The 20162-nt window shown below is 42.5% G+C and overlaps 1 protein-coding gene across 1 annotated transcript in view; it reads left to right on the top strand.

Moving 5' to 3' along the window:
* Positions 1 to 20162, top strand: part of HMCN1 (hemicentin 1) — a gene marked incomplete at its 3' end in the record, with an annotated part of 535761 nt that overhangs the window by 455538 nt on the left and 60061 nt on the right. The window contains 3 exon segments of the mRNA XM_083360257.1: positions 9257 to 9427; positions 9709 to 9879; positions 11796 to 11966. Of these exon segments, the coding sequence (XP_083216383.1) occupies positions 9257 to 9427; positions 9709 to 9879; positions 11796 to 11966 (513 nt within the window).

Raw genomic sequence — 20162 nt, 5'->3', positions numbered from 1 at the left:
TGTAGGAAGGTGAGCCGTGGCTGTGGAATATTTGTCAGAATCCATTGATATCACATTCATAAATGTATGGTTTAAATATTGTGCCTACCGGGATTCTGCCATACTGGTAGAAGGAGGGGGGGATTGTTTATTCAGTCTATCTGTAGCTGCTTTTAAAGAACCTTTGATCTGGGGGAACAAAGGTGGGGAAGTGATCTGTCTGTTGGGGCTGTAGGAAGAAGGCAATCAACAAAGGAATGCATGAAGTTCCTTTCTTCCCACGGAAGGACCTGACAACCAAATTGATGGGATCCTAACCAAATGGAGTTTTGAGGGGAGTGGGTTGAACCAGGAATGCTTATATAGATTTGAAATGTGACTCAAGACCAGATCCTGTCTCATATCTCCACAACCAATCTTATCCTTAGTAATTTTTTTCCTTTTGGACAACTCGGCTCCAAGAGTCCTTATTTCCTAAGATGTGAATTGGGGTGGGTCCTGACAGTAGACAGGATCTGCTATAAGGGTCAACCTGGAAGGAAATCCTTACCGGGGGACTTTTCAACAAATACAATGTCTGGCGATGAAGCAAGAGAGGAGGGAAGCCCCACAGAGAGGGAGTCTTCCCCCCAACTGAAATCCCAAGAATGATGGGGAGCTGAAGCATCATATTTCCCCGGAGAAGAAATGGTGGAGCAGCACGACCGAAAGCCCTGGTGGTCGATGGGCATTGAAAGAAAAAGCAAGTGGGAAAAGGCATTGGGGGAAGTGGCCCCGAGGCAGAGCCACCACCAACCGGAATGGAGGCAAGAGATGGAGAGCTCCCTGCATGCCAGTGAAGAGGAGCGGATGCTAGAAAGAGTGATTGACCTGATGAAAGCAACCATTAGCTCACGAGAGCAAAAAGCTGAGTACCACAGCAGAGGCAGCACTTGAGGCCACAGCGGGAGAGGTAACAGAGGGGATCCAGCACCTGAAACCCTGGGGCCATCCAATGGAACAGGAATCACTACCTCAGCAGTACCCACCCTCCCCAGAACCACAGACGGGGATCAGGATGAGGAGCAATACCGTCCGTGGCGCAGACAACACTCCAGACAAAGATTCCCACCCCTGGAAGCAAAATTCAAGGGGGAGCCATCACGATTGGGATTTTTCCTGACCCAAGTCCTCAGCTATATGGAAGAATATGGACGAGATATCCCCAGTGACAAAACCCACATTTGAATTGTGCAATCCACCCTGGACAGAGCGGCTGCTGACTGGGTGGTAAACCTGCATGACTCAAGCGCCCCAGAACTCAATGATTTCAACCGATTCATGTCATCTTTGAGGCAACGATTCGAGGATCCTTTAGCTAACCGAAAGGCTCTGGAGAGAATCAAAACAGTGAGGCAAGGCAGGCGGGCGGTGACCGAATATACCCAAGAATTCCGAGCCATCGCCAGCAAGCTGAACTGGCCCGAAGACATCCTCCTTAGCCATTTCAAAGATGGTCTAAACTATGACCTGTACGATGCTTGCCTACCTCGAGGAGACCCACAACATCTCGACGACTGGTATATCCTGGCGGAGGAAGTGGAAATAGACCTACTGAAGAGACACCGCAGAGGGATACCATGGAGCCGCCCACCAACCGAGCAACCACGTGAGGGGGAAAAACCACCAGCCACAGCCAAAAAATCAACAGGATGTTTCAACTGCGGGAGAGAGGGCCACCGCGCTGCAGAATGCAGCTCAAAGGGCCCTCCATGAAAACCAGAGGCATCATCTTCCAAGAAGCTGGGAAAGCCCCAAGGCAACACAAAAGAACCCTCCATGAAGGGGACAGAGGATATAGAGTCCACAACTCCTGTCAAGAACTGGGAGTGGAATCCGGCCTACACTGCAGGGATGGTTGACACCTCGGAAGACAGCTCAGAGGGAGAACCATTGGTAAATGGACCACTTCCACCCAAACTTAAGACAGTGACTATATTAGCTCCCCCTATGACTGAAGCAGCCACAATAGAAGCTCTGATAGACTCTGGTTGCATCCGCTGCCTTATCAGCCCAACGCTGGTGGAGAGATGGAACATCCCAGTGAGGAGGCTAAAACAACTAATCTCTTTTAGTCAATTAGATGGGTCAATAGCAGGGGGGGGGACCAGCTACCTTAGCCACTTTACCAATCCACCTATCCCTGGGGTCTCATGAGGAGGACATAATGTTTACAGTGGCCCCTGGCATGGAATGCCCAATTATGTTAGGACTGGAGTGGCTGAAGAAATGGAACCCCGGGATAAACTGGAGGACAGCAGAACTCAACTTCCCAAAGGGGGGGCAGAAGAACTTAGACTCCCCAAGCATCCCCCCCCCCGCCTGGAGGGAGGAGACAGCAGCAGTGGGGGAAGAGAAGAAGTTCCCAGAGATACCGGAAGAGTACAGAGACCTGGCTGAGGTTTTCAGTGAGGAACGGGCAGATGAACTCCCCCCCCCACCGCCCCATAGACTGTGCTATAGAATTCAAACCTGGGGCAAAACTCCCAAAACCCAGGATGTATGCCATGAGCCCAAGGGAAATGGCAGAAATGGAAAGATTCATAAAGAAAAACTTAGAAAGAGGCTTCATTGAGCCTGCCAGACCCAAGGTGGCCACCCCAGTTCTGCTCAGGGAGAAGAAGGATGGTTCTTATCGATGTTGTATATATTATAGAAATCTGAACACAATTAGTGAATGCAATCTGTACCCCCTACCCCTAATGAAGGATATGCTATCCCACCTGTCAAAAGGACGGATTTTTACTAAACTAGACCTGAGGGAAGCATATTACCGCATCAGAATAAAGAAAGGGGATGAATGGTAGACTGCATTCAACTGCCCATTGGGTTGCTACCAGTTCAAAGTACTGCCATTTGGACTGCAAGGGGCTCCCGCAGTGTTCATGCAATTAATTAATGACGTGCTAAGAGATCACCTATATAAGGGGGTCCTGGTTTACCTGGACAACATTCTTATCTTCACTGAAACCAAAGAGGAACATATCAAGCTAGTCAGAGCAGTTCTGGAAAAATTGCGGGCTGCCCACCTTTATGCTAAATTATCGAAGTGTGAATTCCACCAGGAAAGAATTGACTATCTGGGATATCAAATATCTCTGGAGGGCATAGAAATGGACCCTGAGAAAGTCAGGGCAGTATTAGAATGGGCACCCCCCTGCACACGAAAGCAACTGCAACGCTTCCTGGGATTTGCAAATTTCTACCAGCAATTCATCCCTTCATTTGGGCAAATAGCTATGCCCCTCACAAACCTGCTGAGAATGAAGGAGGGGTCCCCCGTGAAACCCAGCCAGCCTTTAAAATGGACAATGGAATGTCAAGCAGCATTTGAAAGGCTTAAGAGACTTTTTTCCACTGAACCGGTACTTAAACACTCAGACCCAGACAAACCTTTTGTAATACAGGCAGATGCAAGCAATGTAGCAGTGGGAGCTGTATTATTACAGGAGAATGATGGGGGGGCGTTGCAACCTTGTGCATATAGGCAATGGCAGCAGGTGTGTGCATGGAGGGCTGTATTGAGATCTGGGATCGCGCCCCCGCTGTCTTCGAGCGGTGACATGCTCCGACCCTCTGGTTAGCACCCTTTTGCCCGGGGATGAGGGTGATCAGGTCCCTAAGCTCAGGCTGGTTTACCTTAATGCCAGATCTGTTGTTAATAAGGCTCCCCTTGTTTGTGACTTGATCGAGGAGGAACGTGCAGATCTGGCATGCATTACGGAAACCTGGTTGGGCTCGGAGGGAGGGGTCTCTCTGATCGAGTTATGCGCCCAGGTTTCTGTGTGCTACACCAGCCACGGGCTCAGGGTAGGGGTGGTGGGGTGGCGGTGGTTATTAGGGAAACTTTATGTCAGCGGGAGACCACCATTGTCCAGATTGGTGGGAGTGAATCCCTCCTCCTGAGATGTGGCCCTCGGGTTCAGATGGGCTTGTTGCTCACATACCTGGTGCCCAGTTGTGTGGCAACAGCTCTGCCTGAGCTGTTCGACACCCTCTCAGGGTTGGCGGTGGAGTTCCCCAGGCTTATAGTGGACCTGACCCAGGTAATTCAAGGCCCAACTCATGTGGGGGGGTCACACTCTCGACTTGGTGTTCCTGTCTGGACAGTGGTTGGATGATTTGGGAGGGGGTTCACCGGTCGTTGTTCCCCTGTCATGGTCTGACCATCATCTCCTGCGGCTGGCCTTCCGTTATGCCACCCCCCACCGCTGGGCTGCGGAACCAACCAGATGGTTCCACCCCAGGCACCTAATGGACCCTGAACGGTTCCAGATGGCGCTTGGGTCTATACCCATCTCCCTCACTCACAGCCCAGTTGATGCCTTGATTGATGCCTGGGAAAAGGCGGCCACTGAGGCACTCAACTGTGTTGTACCCTTGCGACCTCTGACCCGGCGCAGATCCCGTTGGGCTCCATGGTTTTCTGTGGAGCTCCGGGAGATGAAGCGTTGGAGACGGGGTTGGAGGTCCAGCCGTTCTGAATCTGACCGATTGCAGCTAAGAAACTTTATAAGGTCTTATCTTGCTGCGATGAGGATGGTGAGGGCTAATTACTTCGCTGCCCTCATCACGTCCACAGATAATCACCCGGCCACCCTGTTTAGGGTGACTCGCTCCCTCCTTAATCAGGAGGTGAGAGAGGAGCCCTTGCAGGGGCAGGCCGAGGAGTTTAGTCATCATCTGATGGACAAAATCACTCAGATCCAGGCCGGTTTGGACTCTAACTGGGCAGAGTCGGATGTGGAGGAATCGGACGGTCTTGAGCATGTTATCTGGACTGAGTTTGATCCTGTTTCCCCTGATGATGTGGACAGGATTATGGGGAGGCTGAGTTCCACCACCTGTTTATTGGACCTGTGTCCCTCTTGGCTGATTTATGTGGCTCGGGAGGAGACACGAAGCTTGTTCCAGGCAGTAATATCTGCCTCTTTGAGTGAGGGTGTCTTCCCCGCTGCTTTGAGGGAGGCGGTGGTGAAGCCCCTTCTCAAGAAGCCTGCCCTGGACCCAGCAATTTTAAACAACTATCGTCCTGTCTCCAACCTTCGCTTTTTGGCGAAGGTTGTGGAGAGTGTGGTGGCGCATCAGCTTCCTCTGTTCCTGGAGGAAACTGATTATCTGGACCCGTACCAATCGGGTTTCAGGCCCGGGTAAAGCATGGAGACGGCATTGGTTGCACTGGTGAATGATCTCTGGCGGGCTCGGGACAGGGGTTGCTCCTCTGTCCTAGTTCTATTAGACATCTCAGCGGCTTTTGATACCATCGACCATGGTATCCTATTGCGGCGTCTCAGGGGGTTGGGAGTCGGAGGCACTGTTTTGCAGTGCTTCTCCTCCTATCTCCTGGGCCATTCGCAATTGGTGTTGATGGGAGGGCAGAGGTCTGCCCCGAGGCCTCTCATTTGTGGAGTCCCTCAGGGGTCGGTTCTCTCTCCCCTCCTGTTCAACATCTATATGAAGCCGCTGGGCGAGATCATTCGTGGTTTCGGGGTGGAGTATCATCAGTACGCTGATGATACCCAACTTTTTCTTTCCACCCCGAACCAACCCAGTGATGCCCTCACCGTGATGTCCCGTTGCCTGGAGGCGGTTCGGGTCTGGATGGGGAGAAACAGGCTTCATCTCAATCCTGCCAAGACTGAGTGGCTGTGCATACTGGCATCTCGGACTGACCAGTCTATTCTACCTTTAATGATGGGGGGTGAGGTGTTACCCCCCCATCGATAGGCCTTGCAACTTGGGCATCCTCCTGGACTCACGGCTCAGTTTTGAAGACCATATAGGAGCCGTGACCAGGGGGGCCTTTGCCCAGGTTCGCCTGGTGCGCCAGTTGCGGCCCTACCTAGACCGAGATGCCCTGCGCACAGTCACTCATGCGCTCGTGACCTCCTGATTGGACTACTGCAACGCTCTCTACATGCGGCTGCCCTTGGGGACCACCCAGAGGCTTCAGCTGGTGCAGAATGCAGCCGCGCGGGTTGTGATGGGGGTTTCCCAATACTCCCATGTAACACCTCTGCTCCGCAAACTGCATTGGCTTCCGGTTGCCCTCCAGGTGAGATTCAAGGTGCTGGTGATGCCCTAAATGGCTTGGGTCCGGGATAACTGAGGGAACACCTGCTGCCGGCAACAAGCTCCCTTCGTCCTGTGCGCTCCCACAGGGAGGGTCTTCTCAGGGTACCACTGGTAAAAGATTGCCAGCACACAAAACCCAGGGGGAGGGCCTTCTCTGTGGGTGCGCCTGCCCTTTGGAATCAGCTGCCTGTAGAGCTTAGGACTGCCCCTGACCTTCGTTCATTCCGCCGGGACCTGAAGACCTGGCTGTTTGAGCTCTCTGGCCTGGTCTGAGCATATTAATTGGGATTTTAACTGTTTTTAACTGGGGTTTTATTGCAAGGTTTATATAATTCTTTTTAATTGATTTTAAGTTTTGTAATTGTTGTATCTGTTTTTAAAAACCTTGTGAACCGCCCTGAGTCCTACGGGAGAAGGGCGGTATATAAATTTAATAAATAAATAAAAATAAATAAATATATGTCCACAAAACTCACGGAACCAGAACAACATTGGCCTATATGGGAAAAGGAAGCTTTCTCTTTAAGAGTAGCATTAATGACATGGCGCCAATTTTTAGAAGGAAGTAAAATACCTTTCCAAGTCTGGACAGATCACAAAAATTTGGAAGCACTAAAAACACCCAGGAAACTCACTCCTAAGCAAGCCCGCTGGTCCCAACATTTCCACCGATTCAACTTTACGCTCAAACACTTACCGGGGGGAAAAAATTTCCTGGCAGACGCATTATCCCACTTGCCCCAATATAACAGCACAAGGACTACTGTCTTTAAACCACTTGTGCCTGAACAACAACTGGCAGTTCCAGTCACCACCAGGGCACAAGAAAAAAGGAAGCCGAAGGTGGATGGCCAAACTGGAATAGAATTCTGGAAAGCTTTGGAAAGCGATGAATGGTTCCAGAAAAATAGACATGTGTGCACAATTAAAGATGGACTGCCTTGGGTGGAGGAGAAGCTATATATACCTGCCACCCAGAAAATCAATTTCATGCAACTGTGCCATGATACAAAATCAGCAGGACATTTTGGGTTTGTAAAAACCTTACATTTAACTAAAAGGCAATTTTGGTGGTCATCCATGAAAAAAGACATAGAAAGCTATGTGGGCAGCTGTCAAACTTGCGTGATGGCTAAGAGGCTGCAAGGAAAATGCCAGGACTGCTACAACCGGTGGCGAACCCCTCAGCCCCATGGAAAGAAATAGCCATGTAGAACTACCAGAAAGTAATGGAAACACCATAGTCTGGACTGTCACAGATCTGTTCTCTAAGCAAGCACACTTCATTCCTTGCCAAAAAATCCTGACTGCAAAAGCATTAGCGAAACTTTTCATACAGCATATTTACAGATTGCATGGGGCACCACAATGCATCATATCTGATAGAGGGGTGTAATTTACGTCAGCATTTTGGAAAGAATTTTTATCCCTTTTAGGAACCACCCAAGGACTGTCATCTAGTCATCATCGTCAGTCGGACGGATCGGCTGAACGATTGAACTCAGTACTTGAATAATATTTAAGATGCTTTCTTAATTTTCAGCAGTCAAATTGGATGGACCTACTGCCTTTCGCAGAAATAGCATATAATAATGCAGTCCACTCTAGCACACATTACACTCCTTTTCAAGTAGCTACGGGTCAGAGCTTTAACCCAATACCAGAACTAACCTCAAATGAACCGGTCATTCCTGAGCTGAAGGAATGGATTGCTCAATTACAAAACACCTGGCCAATAGTTCGGGAAGCATTACAAGCAGCTAGAAAAGCATACAAGACACAGGCAGACAAAAAAAGAACCGATCCCACACCTTTCAGGGTAGGAGAGATGGTTCATTTATCCACAAAATACCTCAAATCACTCGAACTCTGTAAGAAACTAGGTCCAAAATATATAGGACCTTTTCCAATTAAAAGAATCATAAACCCAGTGACAGTTGAATTAGAACTACCCAAAACCCTTAGACGGATACACCCAACCTTTCACTGCAGTCTAATAAAGAGAGAACAACAATCACCCCTATGAACAAGAACCCCACCACCACCACCCCCAATCATGGTGGAGGGAGAACAACATTTTGAGGTGAAAGAAATCTTGGATTCCAGAAAACACCACGGAAAGATCCAATATTTAGTGTCATGGAAACACCTCCCTTCCTCGGAAAATGAGTGGGTTAATAAACACCACGTTAGAGCACCAAAGTTGCTCAAGAGATTTCATACAGAATATCCAAAGAAACTGGGTTAACATTTATATGTTTTTTTCTCTTTTCTTCTTCCCGCAGATGGACCTATCCTTCTTTTGAAAGGAGAGCAGATTGTCAGAATCCATTGATATCACATTCATAAATGTATGGTTAAAATATTGTGCCTTCCGGGATTCTGCCATACTGTTAGAAGGAGGGGGGGTTGTTTATTCAGTCTATCTGTAGCTGCTTTCAAAGAACCTTTGATCTGGGGGAACAAAGGGGGGAAAGTGATCTGTCTGTTGGGGCTGTAGGAAGAAGGCAATCAACAAAGGAATGCATGAAGCTCCTTTCTTCCCATGGAAGGACCTGACAACCAAATTGATGGGATCCTAACCAAATGGAGTTTTGAGGGGAGTGGGTTGAACCGGGAATGCTTATATAGATTTGAAATGTGACTCAAGACCAGATCCTGTCTCATATCTCCACAACCAATCTTATCCTTAGTAATATTTTTTTTCCTTTTGGACAACTCGGCTCCAAGAGTTCTTATTTCCTAAGATGTGAATTGGGGTGGGTCCTGACAATATTCATATTCTTAAATACTGCTTAATAGCAATAGCACTTAGACCTATATACTGCTTCACAGTGCTTTTCAGCCCTCTCTAAGTGGTTTATAGAGTCAGCATATTGCCTCCAACAATCTGGGTCCTCATTTTACCAACCTCAGAAGGATGGAAGGCTGAGTCAACTTTGAGCCAGTCAACTTTAAGCAGTGAGGAATGAAGTAGCCTGCAGTACTGCATTCTAACCACTGCACCACTTTGGCTCTTTAATCAACTGCTCTAATTTGTAGATTTCTTGGACATCAGATTTAGTTACACAGAATATGCATAGCAAATATATTTGCTATTTCTGATCTGAAAATTAGTTTATATTACAGTGTATGTAAATGATATGTCTTTTCATTTAATTAGTGAATGGAAAATGGACTTCCTGGTCTAGCTGGAGTGCCTGTACCATGTCTTGTGGAGGAGGTGCCCAACAGAGAACAAGAGATTGCTCAGACCCACCCCCAAAGAATGGTGGACTCAGATGTGAAGGGAATGATCTTCAGGTTGGCTTTTGCAACACTGACCTCTGCCCCAGTAAGTGCAATAGGACCAATTTGCTGTATACTGAAAAAGATTCCATCTTGTGGGAGACTAAAAAACTGGATTGGAATCTGGTCTAGGAGAACTATGTTACACTCCAAGTAGCGGGGGTATAGGAGCTATTTCAATATAGTTAATTCCAAATGTGTTTCCTTGTCTTCATTTAAAAATAGGCTGACAATAAACATACAATTGATACATTTTTATTGTTATTAATTCTTGTGCCTTTCAATGTAAAAAAAATACTGATTGGAAAAAATGTCCTGTTCCCAAAGCACATGGAAACTGGGGCCCGTGGAGCAACTGGGGGACTTGCAGTCAAACATGTAATGGTGGCCATATGAGAAGATATCGGACTTGTGACAATCCTCATCCACTTAACAGAGGAAGAGCCTGTGTGGGAGCTGATACACAGACCCAGAGGTGTCGTGCCGAGCTATGTCCTGGTGAGTTAGATTGAGATAGACAGACAGACAGATAGGCAGGAAACTAGATGTCTGTAAAACACTGAAGTTGTTTCTAACAATAACACACCAGAACTGAGGACCTGTCTCAAGAAGACTCTGCACATTCATAGGAATAAATCAGCAGTTCTGATGGATTTGAAATCTGGTATCGGTGAAGGATCTACTGGTTGCTTCTTCTTTTGTACCAATCTACTGTACATATGACTGGAGTAGTTCTTGAGTACAGCTCTGCTTCCAGGTGAAATAACAGTCCAAAGAGGAACAGACCATACTCAATGAGTAGTCTTCAATGGTACAACATCCACATGGAGAGAAGTAAGCAGTGGGATACCACAAAGTTCTGTCTTAGGCTCAGTACTCTTCAATGGCTCAGTACTCTTCAATATCTTCATTAATGACTTAGATGAGGAAATAAAAGGGGATCTCATCAAATTTGCAGGTGACACTAAACTGGCAGGCATAGTCAACATCTCAGAAGACAAGCTCAGGATCCAAAAAAATATTGAACCTAAACAATGGGCCCTAACCAACAAAATGAATTTTAATGTGGAGAAAAGCAAAGTTTAAACATTTAGGCAGGAAAAATTAAAGGTATAAATACAGATTACGCAAGACCTGGCTCAAAAACAGTAACTGTGAGAGGGACCTTGGAGTCCTAGTGGACGATCACTTGAATATGAGCCAACAGGGTACAGCAGCAGCCAAAAAAGCTAATACAATCCTGGGCCGTATAAACAGAGGCATAGCATTAAGATCACGCAAAGTATTAGTACTGCTTTATAAAACCCTAGTAAGACCACACCTGGAATACTGCAGCCAGTTTTGGTCACCGTACTACAAAAAATATGAGACTTTGGAAAAAGTTCAGAGAAGAGCAACTCAGATGATCAAAGGCCTGGAGACTAAAACATATAAAGAACAGCTAGTCTAAAGAAAAAAAGAAACAGGGGTAACATGATAGCAATATTCCAGTATTTGAGGGGCTGCCACAAAGAAGAGGGGGTCAAACTATTCTCCAAAGCATCAGAGGGCAGGACAAGAAACAATAGTTAGAAACTGATTAAAGAGATAAGCAACCTGAAATTAAGGAGAAACTTCTTAACAGTGAGGGCAATTAACCAGTTGAACAGCAGAAATCATGGGCACTCCATCACTGGAGGTTTTTAAGAAGAAACTAGACAGTCCCTTGTCTGAAATGATATAGGTTCTCCTGCTTGAGCAGGGGGTTGGACTAGAAGACCTCCAAGGTCCCTTCCAGCTCTATTCTATTCTACTAGAGATTAAGGTGCTAAATCTCCTTTGCACTGACAACTTTGTTTTATAAGCATGGGGGCATTTTGCACTGCACACCCTAACTGAGGAATTAAGGGATGCATGAAATCAACTCACTTGTCCTTCTTTGGGGATGAATGAGTTCAATCCAATTTTTAGAGACTGACCTGCTGTATCTGCTGCTTAACTTGCAAACATCCAATATATATCTTCTTTATTACTATTTTACTACACAAAGTAGAATTTTAGTATTGTTCTGAAATAGATATTAAAGATTGTGAGCAGAGTTCCCTGAACTATATGTAGGTGAGGAATCTTCCATCCCATTCTTCAACTTCCTTCCCTTGCTCATTCTTGCTCTATCCTGCTATTTCAATCATAGATTCAATCTGATCTCCATTTATCTATCATCTAATTATTGATAACCCTTTCACACATGAAAATGGATGTAAACAGCATAGCAGTAATTAGCAGTAATAATTTCTGTTATCATATTGTATGGTATCATATGCATGGTATCATATAGTAATGCATTTGTCATTACCAAAAAAAACCCAAACTTCTGAGAAGTATTAATGAAATATTGTTAATTTTTTTTATTTTACTTCTGTACTGGTTTGCAGTGGATGGAAAATGGGGTCCATGGCAGCCTTGGAGCACATGTTCAGCTTCTTGTGGTGCTGGGGAAAAGATCCGATCACGATTGTGCAACAATCCACCTGTCTCTAACAATGGACGTCCTTGTCCTGGAGATGAGGCTCAAATATCCAGGTGTAACATTCAGGCTTGTCCAGGTACCTGTGCAAGTTTATGTCTCAAATGCTGGAGAGAAGGAGGAGGAGAAACACTTTATGTTATGGGCAACTCACAACTCATTATTGGTGCTACTCTCCAAATAAGAAGAAAGTATATTCCGAATCCTAATCTGACAATAATTTTTCATAAATAAAACTAGATATCAGAGTTTTCCTATATGAATTACTACTAAATTGACAGTAAACTATATTGTCATAATAGACATTTGCTTTAATGAGTCTTTACTCTTGGATTTAAATGCCATGAGGTGGAGAGGTTAATGTTTATTGGGATTGTAGCAGCTTTAAGAGGAAATGTAAAAGTTTCACTTAGGCAAATGATAATTTAAGATGGGTGCTATTGTCCAATCTTGTCTTTTATTGTAATGAAGGCTGATCCTATCTATTCGCTGAATGCATTCAACACGATTATAATCAGCAATGATACATGTTGAAATTTGTAATGTAAATCCTTCACTATTTAGGACTTTTAAGAGCTGGAGTATATTCTAAATGATGCAGAGCTGGTGTGATTGCATGTTTCCTTCCATTATCTTTTTTTTCAGTGTTTTCAATAACAACAAAAAATCATCTTGCACATTAACACATATTGGAAGACACCATGTTACTCTTTAAAATACAGAAAAGGAAGAAGAAATAAAGAGACACAGCATCAGCTGTACTTCTCTTGAACTTGATGTTCAAATGAGAACATAAAAGGGAATGGGAATAGCTAAGAAAAGTTCATACCTAAAAGATCCTTTACCTTAAGGGAAATATAGTAGAAAGAATTAAGTTTTATTAAGTTTGATAAGTTTTATCAAAACTGCCAAAATTTTTGAACCATTGGCACCTTAAGAATTCTGAAAAATAGAAAAATAAATATTCATATAAGGCTGCCATGATGGGCAAAGCCAAACACAAGAGTTTTGTAGATAATGAATTAATGAACTGAATTAGCAATTCTGAGTGATTGCTCTTGGGGAAATTACAGGGTTATTTTCCTCTGAGCCTATGGTTACCACATTTTCACCAACCAACCACTCAATACCTAATCTTGTTTTATGTGTGTTTCTGTGTAAAGAAACCTTATTTAATGTACCTAATTTTAGCACAAAAATGCAAAGAATGTAAATTAAACAGACAGCAAAAAGAACACTTGTTTATAGTACTAGAGCTGAAACAGGAAGACAGAGCATCATCTTGTTCAACCTCAGTTGGGAACATTTGGGTCAGTTGACTAAATTTGTTGCCACCCTGTGCATGTCTGTGAATGATTACAAAAACATTGTGATTTGTGGTTACAAATAAATTTTTAGCAAGGAGGTGAATTCACAAACATGGAATGTGTGGATAATGAGGATCGAGTACACATTTCTTTCTCTTCTTCAGGATCAGTGAACACCCTCCCTCTCACACATGTTTTCAGCAAATACGACTGACTCATTAGATCATTCCTGTTCTGTGTAATATATCTCTTTCTGGGTTGCTCTTTTTTTTTCTCCAAATGACTTCCACACAGAAATAGTTTCTATCTTGCCTCTTTCTTGGCATCTTTAATGGTTCCAATTCTTTTTTCTTCGGTTTTCAGCATGCAGCAAAGCATACTGAAGAAGAAAGGAAAGGAAGGTAGTTGCAGGCCCAAACTCTGATGTTTTCTAGCTGTCGAAGGCAGTGATATTTTAATCTTTTAATTGGCTAAGCATTGTTACTTACTAGCAAATACAAGTAGTCCTTATTTAGCAACTGCATCATTTAAAGGCTGAAAAAGTAATTTTGTGACCAATGTACCTGTTAAGTTCTCAGTACGGTGAGACATTAATGAGGCAGAATGGTGAAACAGTCACGTCTTTATTCAACACTATGGAAGGAGCCCCAAACGCTGCTCAGCTTCTATTTATCCAGGCTGCCGCTAGTTGGCAGCCAATGAGATTAAACAGTAACTTCCTGCCTTAAAATGCAAAGTAACAACTCCGGAGACAAGCTGTCTAGTGTTTAACCATAACGGCTGTTTACCGTTGCAAACACAGTTAACAAGCAACTTATATATAACATCCCTTACCCCTAGATGGTGCAAATCGTAAACAATGTACATAGTCCGTTAAATAAGTTGGTGGTTTTTGCTGTCGCTCTGAGCATCTCAGAGGCGCTGGAAATTCCTGGTCTACCCGTTCGCCTGCCAGGCTGAGTAGACCAGGGGCTTGAGAAATGATTGCTTCAGATATCTTTGGCTGGCCTGTTCTGGTAGACCCAAGCCAAAGTCCATTTGTGGTACAGTTTGTATTGAGCTGGCAATTGGTGCTGGTTGCCAGTTCCACTCAATGGGAGCAGTCTGTGCTAGCAGGGTTGAATTGCTTGCCGATAGTTCCCCCTCTCCATGGCTGAGAGTCTCATCAGTAATTGCAGGCTCTGCAGACAGGGCATTGTCGAATTGCCCCTGGCATTGGCTATGAGATGAGTCTTTTGCCAGTGGTTGGTTCACTAGCCTCTGGCACAGCTGGTCAATGTGCCGCCGAATCATTCTGCCTTCTTCCAGGACCACTTCATAGGAAAGTGGCCCTGACACCTTACCAACCACTGCTACCACAAACAGCTCCCCTGGATCGTAGGTCCGGGCCCAAACCCGGTCACCAACTTGCAAGCATGGCAGTGCTTTTGCCTGTACAGTGTCGGAGGCAACTCTGTCTGGATGCAGCAGATCCAGCTTAGTAATTAAGCGCCTACCCCATTTCAGTTCAGCTGGGCTTCTGCCTGTTGAAGTGCAGGGCATTGTGCATTGGCAAAGTAAGAAATCTGCTAGCCTGTGCTGCCAATCGCCAATTACGATCCTCTTTAAGGAGTCTTTGATTGTACAGACTATTCACTGTGCTTGGCCATTCAAGGCGGGGTGAAAGGGGGCCTAAGTGGCATGCCTTATCAGGTTAGCTCTCAGGAAAGACTGGAATTCTGTAGCAGTAAACTGAGCCCTGTTGTGTGAGACTAGCACGTCTGGTAGGCAGTGTGTTGCAAAGATCCTGTGAAGTTCCTGGATGGTCCTGGCAGTAGTCATATTTGGGACTGGTGCAACCATTTAGAGTGGCTATCCACCACCACTAGGAACAGTTGTCCCTGAAAATCCCGGCAAAATCAATGTGGATTCTTGACCACGGAGTGTGCGTGACTTCCCATTGGTGGACAGGGACTTGCAGCATTTCTGGCCTTGATTGCTGGCAGCTATGAACTTGAGCTTCAATATCTTTATCCAGCCCAGGTCACCAAAGGTAGCTCCTCAAGAGTGCCTTCATCCGGACTATTCCCGCATGGCCCTCGTGCAGGGACTCTAAAACCCTGGGTCTCAAAGAGCTTGAGACTATGACCTGACTGCCCCAAAGGATGCACCCCTTATGTGCAGAAAACTCATCCTTCCTCATGTAAAAACTCTGGAAGTTTGGCCCCGGACATTTTTCAAGCCATCCTGTGTACACCTAGTTCAAAACGTGGCTAAGCATTTTGTCAGTGGCTGTTTCTTTCTTTATTTTTTTTGATTTTTTTTTATTAGTTTTTATAGGATTAAAAAGGAGGGTAGGGAAATGGGGGTTTGGGATAGGGTAGAGGAAGGGTTGGGGGTGAGGGTTGGGGTTTCCCCCAATAACATTCAAAATTTGGCAAACAGCATGTTGTCTGGGTAAATGTACATAAATCAAGATAATAAAGCTAACAATAACACTGATAGGTATAATAAATTATCAAAAACAATACTAAATTTTCAATGTATGATATCATTCTTTCTCAAATAAATTCAAAATTGCATATCACATTCCTTTCTCTCTAACTCGCTTATCTAGCCATTGATAAAATTTATTCCAAGTTCTGTAATAAACTAAATGTTCTTTCTCTTTAATCTCTAAAGTTAGTCTATCCATTTCTGCACAATCCAATATTTTCTTAATTAATACATCTTCAGTTGGTAGCTTTTCATTTTTCCAATATTGGGCATACATAATTCTCGCTGCTGTCAATACATGTAACATTAAGTATCCGCTCTCCTTGTCATAGTTAGGGCCTATCATTCCTAAGAGAAACAATTCTGGTTTAAATTCTATTTGTTTTTTAATCATCTTCTCTAACCATAAGTGTATCTTAAGCCAAAACCTTTTTGCTTTAGGACATGACCACCAGATATGGTAATAAGTACCTGGTCTTTGATTACATTTCCAACAAACATTTGAAATATTTTTAAACATTTTAGCTAATCTCACTGGTGTCATGTGCCATCTATAAAACATTTTATACAAATTTTCTTTATATGATACCACTTTGGTTAATCTAATATTTCTATCCCATAGCTTTTTCCATTCTTCAAGCTCTATAGTATGTCCAACATTTTTGCCCATATTATCATTGTTTCTTTAACTTGTTCCTCCTCCATCTTTAAGTTAAGCAGTAATCTATAATCAGCTTTTCATCTGTTTTTAGCAATGTATGATCAAGTTCTGTCTGTTCCTTATAGAGTCCCGGTGTTTTCATGTCTTTTTCACATCTTGATTGAATTTGTAAATATGGCCACCATGATAGGTCAATACCTTGTTGTTGTAAGTCTTGTCTAGATTTCAATCTTCCTTCATTGTCCAGTAAGTCTTTATATGTTACAAGTTTATCATAGTTAATTAAGTTTGGGTAAGCAAAGGCTTCCATTATTGAAAGCCATTCAGGTATCTTAGTATAATTTTTTTCTTTTATTTTTTCCCATTCTAAGAGAAGTGCATTTCTTATAGCATGGTTCTGAAAGTATCTATGCGCTTTATTCTTTCCATACCATAGAAAGGCATGCCAGCCAATCTGCAGGTCATGGCCCTCTAGGTATAGTAATCTAAGTGTTATCCATTCTTTAATCCACGTTAAAATAGCTGCTTGGTAATATAACTTCCAGTCTGAAAGTCCAAGTCCTCCCCTTTCTCTAACGTTCTGTAGCAATTTCACTTTAATTCGTGCTTTCTTCTCTTGCCAAACAAATTTCAATATTATAGTATTCAGTTCATCAAAAAAGGCTTTTTCTAATTTTACCGGAATGGTTTGAAATAAAAAGAGTATTTTCGGTAAGATATTCATTTTAACTGTAGCTATTCTCCCCAATATTGACAGTTGGAGATTTTTCCAGTTTTCTAAGTCCAGTTTTATTTGTTTTAATAGTTTTGTGTAGTTGTCCTCTTTCACTGTTATACATCTTGCTGTTAAATAAATTCCCAAGTATTTAACTTTTTTAACTATTTGAAGATTTGTTTTTATTGCAAGTTGCGTTTTCTGTTTTTCTGTTAAGTTCTTTGTCAAAACTTTAGTCTTTTCTCTATTTATTATCAGGCCTGCGACCTCACCATATTGTTCTATTATGGCCAACAATTTTGTGCTTGTTTCCAGAGGTTCTTCCAGTATAAAGACCAAGTCATCTGCGAATGCCTGCAATTTATATTTTTCACCCTTTATCTTCAGTCCTTTGATCTCAGAATCTTGTCTAATATTTCTGTTCAATACTTCCAAGGTTAATATAAGTAACAATGGTAATAAAGAACATCCTTGTCTTGTGACCTTTTTAATATCAAAGTTTTCTGTGTAGTCTCCGTTTACAATTACTCTAGCAGTCGGTTTATCATGAATTGCATAAATTGCATTCATAAAGTTTTCCCCAAAATCCATTTCCAAAAGTTGCTGAAACATAAATTGCCAATTTAAGTTATCAAACGCCTTTTGCGCATCAAGAAATATCAAAGCCATCTGTTTGCCTGGATGGGCCTCATAATACTCTAGAACGTCCAAGATTGTTATTAAATTGTTTTTTATCTGTCTTTTAGGCAGAAAGCCATTTTGATCTGTGTGTATAAATTCAATCAAAAATTTTTTAATTCTTTCCACCATTATCGAGGCAAAAATTTTATAGTCTACATTTAGCAATGAAATTGGTCTATAATTTTTTATATGTGTCAAATCTTCTTTGGGTATTAAGGTGATATTAGCTTCAGACCATGTTTTTGGTATTTTGGTTTTCAGGAGAGTTTCATTACAAAGTTCTTTGAGGATCGGAGTAAGCACGTCTTGTAATGCAGTATAGTATTCTGCAGGTAATCTGTCTGGCCCCGGAGGCTTGTCCTTTTTTGCCTTTTTATAGCTTCTGTAGTCCATCATTGTTATTGGTTCATTTAATATATTTCGGATATTCTGAGGAATTTTCGGTAGTTTTGCTTTTATTAAATACTGCTCTATTTTTTCCTTAGAAATTTCCTTTGCTTTATAAAGTGTCTCATAATATTCTTTCACAATTTTTCTCATTGCATCATTTTGAAACTGTGTTTCTCCTTTTGTATCTTGAAGTTTCTTTATTATTTTCTTTTCTTTTTCCTTTCTTAATCTATATGCTAACCATCTTCCCGGCTTGTTAGTGTTTTCAAAAAAGTTCTGTTTGACCTGTTTAATCTGTTGAGCCATTAATTCCATCTCAGCTAAGTTTAATTTGTGCTTTATTATTTCCATTGGTTTCTTGAGTATTACTTTATCTGGATCTATTTGTAATTCTAATTCCAGTTTTCTAAGTTCTTCCCTCAGCTTTAATTGTAGTTGTTTCTTTTCTTTGTTCTTCTTAGTCGTATAAGTTATGGCCAGGCCTCTAAAATATGCTTTGGCAGTGTCCCAAACATTTTGAAGTGATGTTTCTTCCTTCTTGTTTATTTTAAAGAAAAATTCCATTTCCTTTATTGCTAGTTGCAGGAATTCTTTGTACTTCATTATCGATGTATTTAGAGACCATCTAGGTTTCTTCTTAATTCCTTTCTATATCATTTTTATTGGATTGTGGTCTGCCCAGTCATTGGTTTCAATTTCCACCTCTTGGATCATCAGTTTCAAGTCCAACGATATCCATATCATGTCAATTCTTGACCATGATTTGTGTCTGCTTGAGTAAAATGTATATTGTAGTTTCTCTGGGTTTTTCTCTCACCATATATCTAAGATACTACATTCTTCTATCATTTTTGAAAACGCTTTAGGTAGTAAATTTCTTCCTTTCCATCCTTGTTTAGCACTTTTATAGTCCAAAGTTCCATCCACTATTGCATTAAAGTCTCCCATTATGCAAAAGTTTTGGTAGTTTAAGTCTAATATTTCCTTATATAGTTCAAGATAAAATTGTTCTTGTTTGTCATTAGGTGCATATATTCCAATCATTAATATCTGCTTTTGGTCCATCATGATTTCAACCATTAAAATTCTCCCATCATCTGCATAAATTTGTTTAGGCATCATCTTTTCTTTGATATAAAAAGCTACTCCTCTTCTCTTTTGAGATGATGCTGCAAAGTAAAGTTTGCCGATTTTTGGTTGTTCTAAAATTTTGATATGTTGCCTCTTAATATGGGTTTCTTGAAGACAAATTATATCCATTTTTAATTTTTGTAAGCATATAAAAATTTTCCTCCTTTTGGAGGAGGAGTTTATTGATAAAATCCCAATTTCCTCCATCTTTTTCAATTATATCTAGGTCTTAATCTTCAAGTCAATCTTATCTGTCTCTGATCTCTTGGTCTTGCGCCCTCTTCTGGATAAGAGTATGTAGTTTTAGTTTCTTTGGTTTCTTCTCTTACTCTTTGATCGGTCTCACTTTCCACTTGCGCTTCATCTTGTTTCTTGGGTTCCGAGTCATCTCTCTCTAGAAAGGCTCTGTGGCTATAAAAGAACTCCAATGCTTTAAGTGGTGTATCCAGTCTGTATCTTTTCATATCCCAGTAGATTAAAATCCCTTCTGGAATCAACCATCTGAAGTTCACTCCTTTTTCAACAAGTTTCTTAGTTAAAAAGTGGTAGTCTCTTCGAGCCTCTCTTATCCTTCTAGGGATTTGCTTGAGAACCACAATTTCTTTTTCTTTGTATTTCAGTGGTTCATCTCTCACTTTTCTCAGGATCTCATCTCTTGTAGCTCTTTTTAAAAATCTGACATGCACTTCTCTGGGCACCTTATTTCTTCTAGCATAGTTGGAGTTAACACGATATATCTGGTCTATTTCCCCTGCCATTTGTGACTTCCCAAATCCGAGTGCATCTGCCAGCAACTCTGTCATAAGTTCTAAAGGATCCTCTTCCTTATCTTCCTGTATATTTTGAAATCTTAAAAAGTATGATGCTCGCTCCATTTCTATAACAGCCAAAGAGTCTTCCAGTTCTCCATTAATT

This window comes from Vipera ursinii, assembly GCF_947247035.1.
Source record: "Vipera ursinii genome assembly, chromosome: 3".
NCBI classification, from domain to species: Eukaryota; Metazoa; Chordata; class Lepidosauria; order Squamata; family Viperidae; genus Vipera; species Vipera ursinii.
Note: the sequence above shows the minus strand (reverse complement) of the source record. Positions and strands in the feature narration are given on the sequence as shown.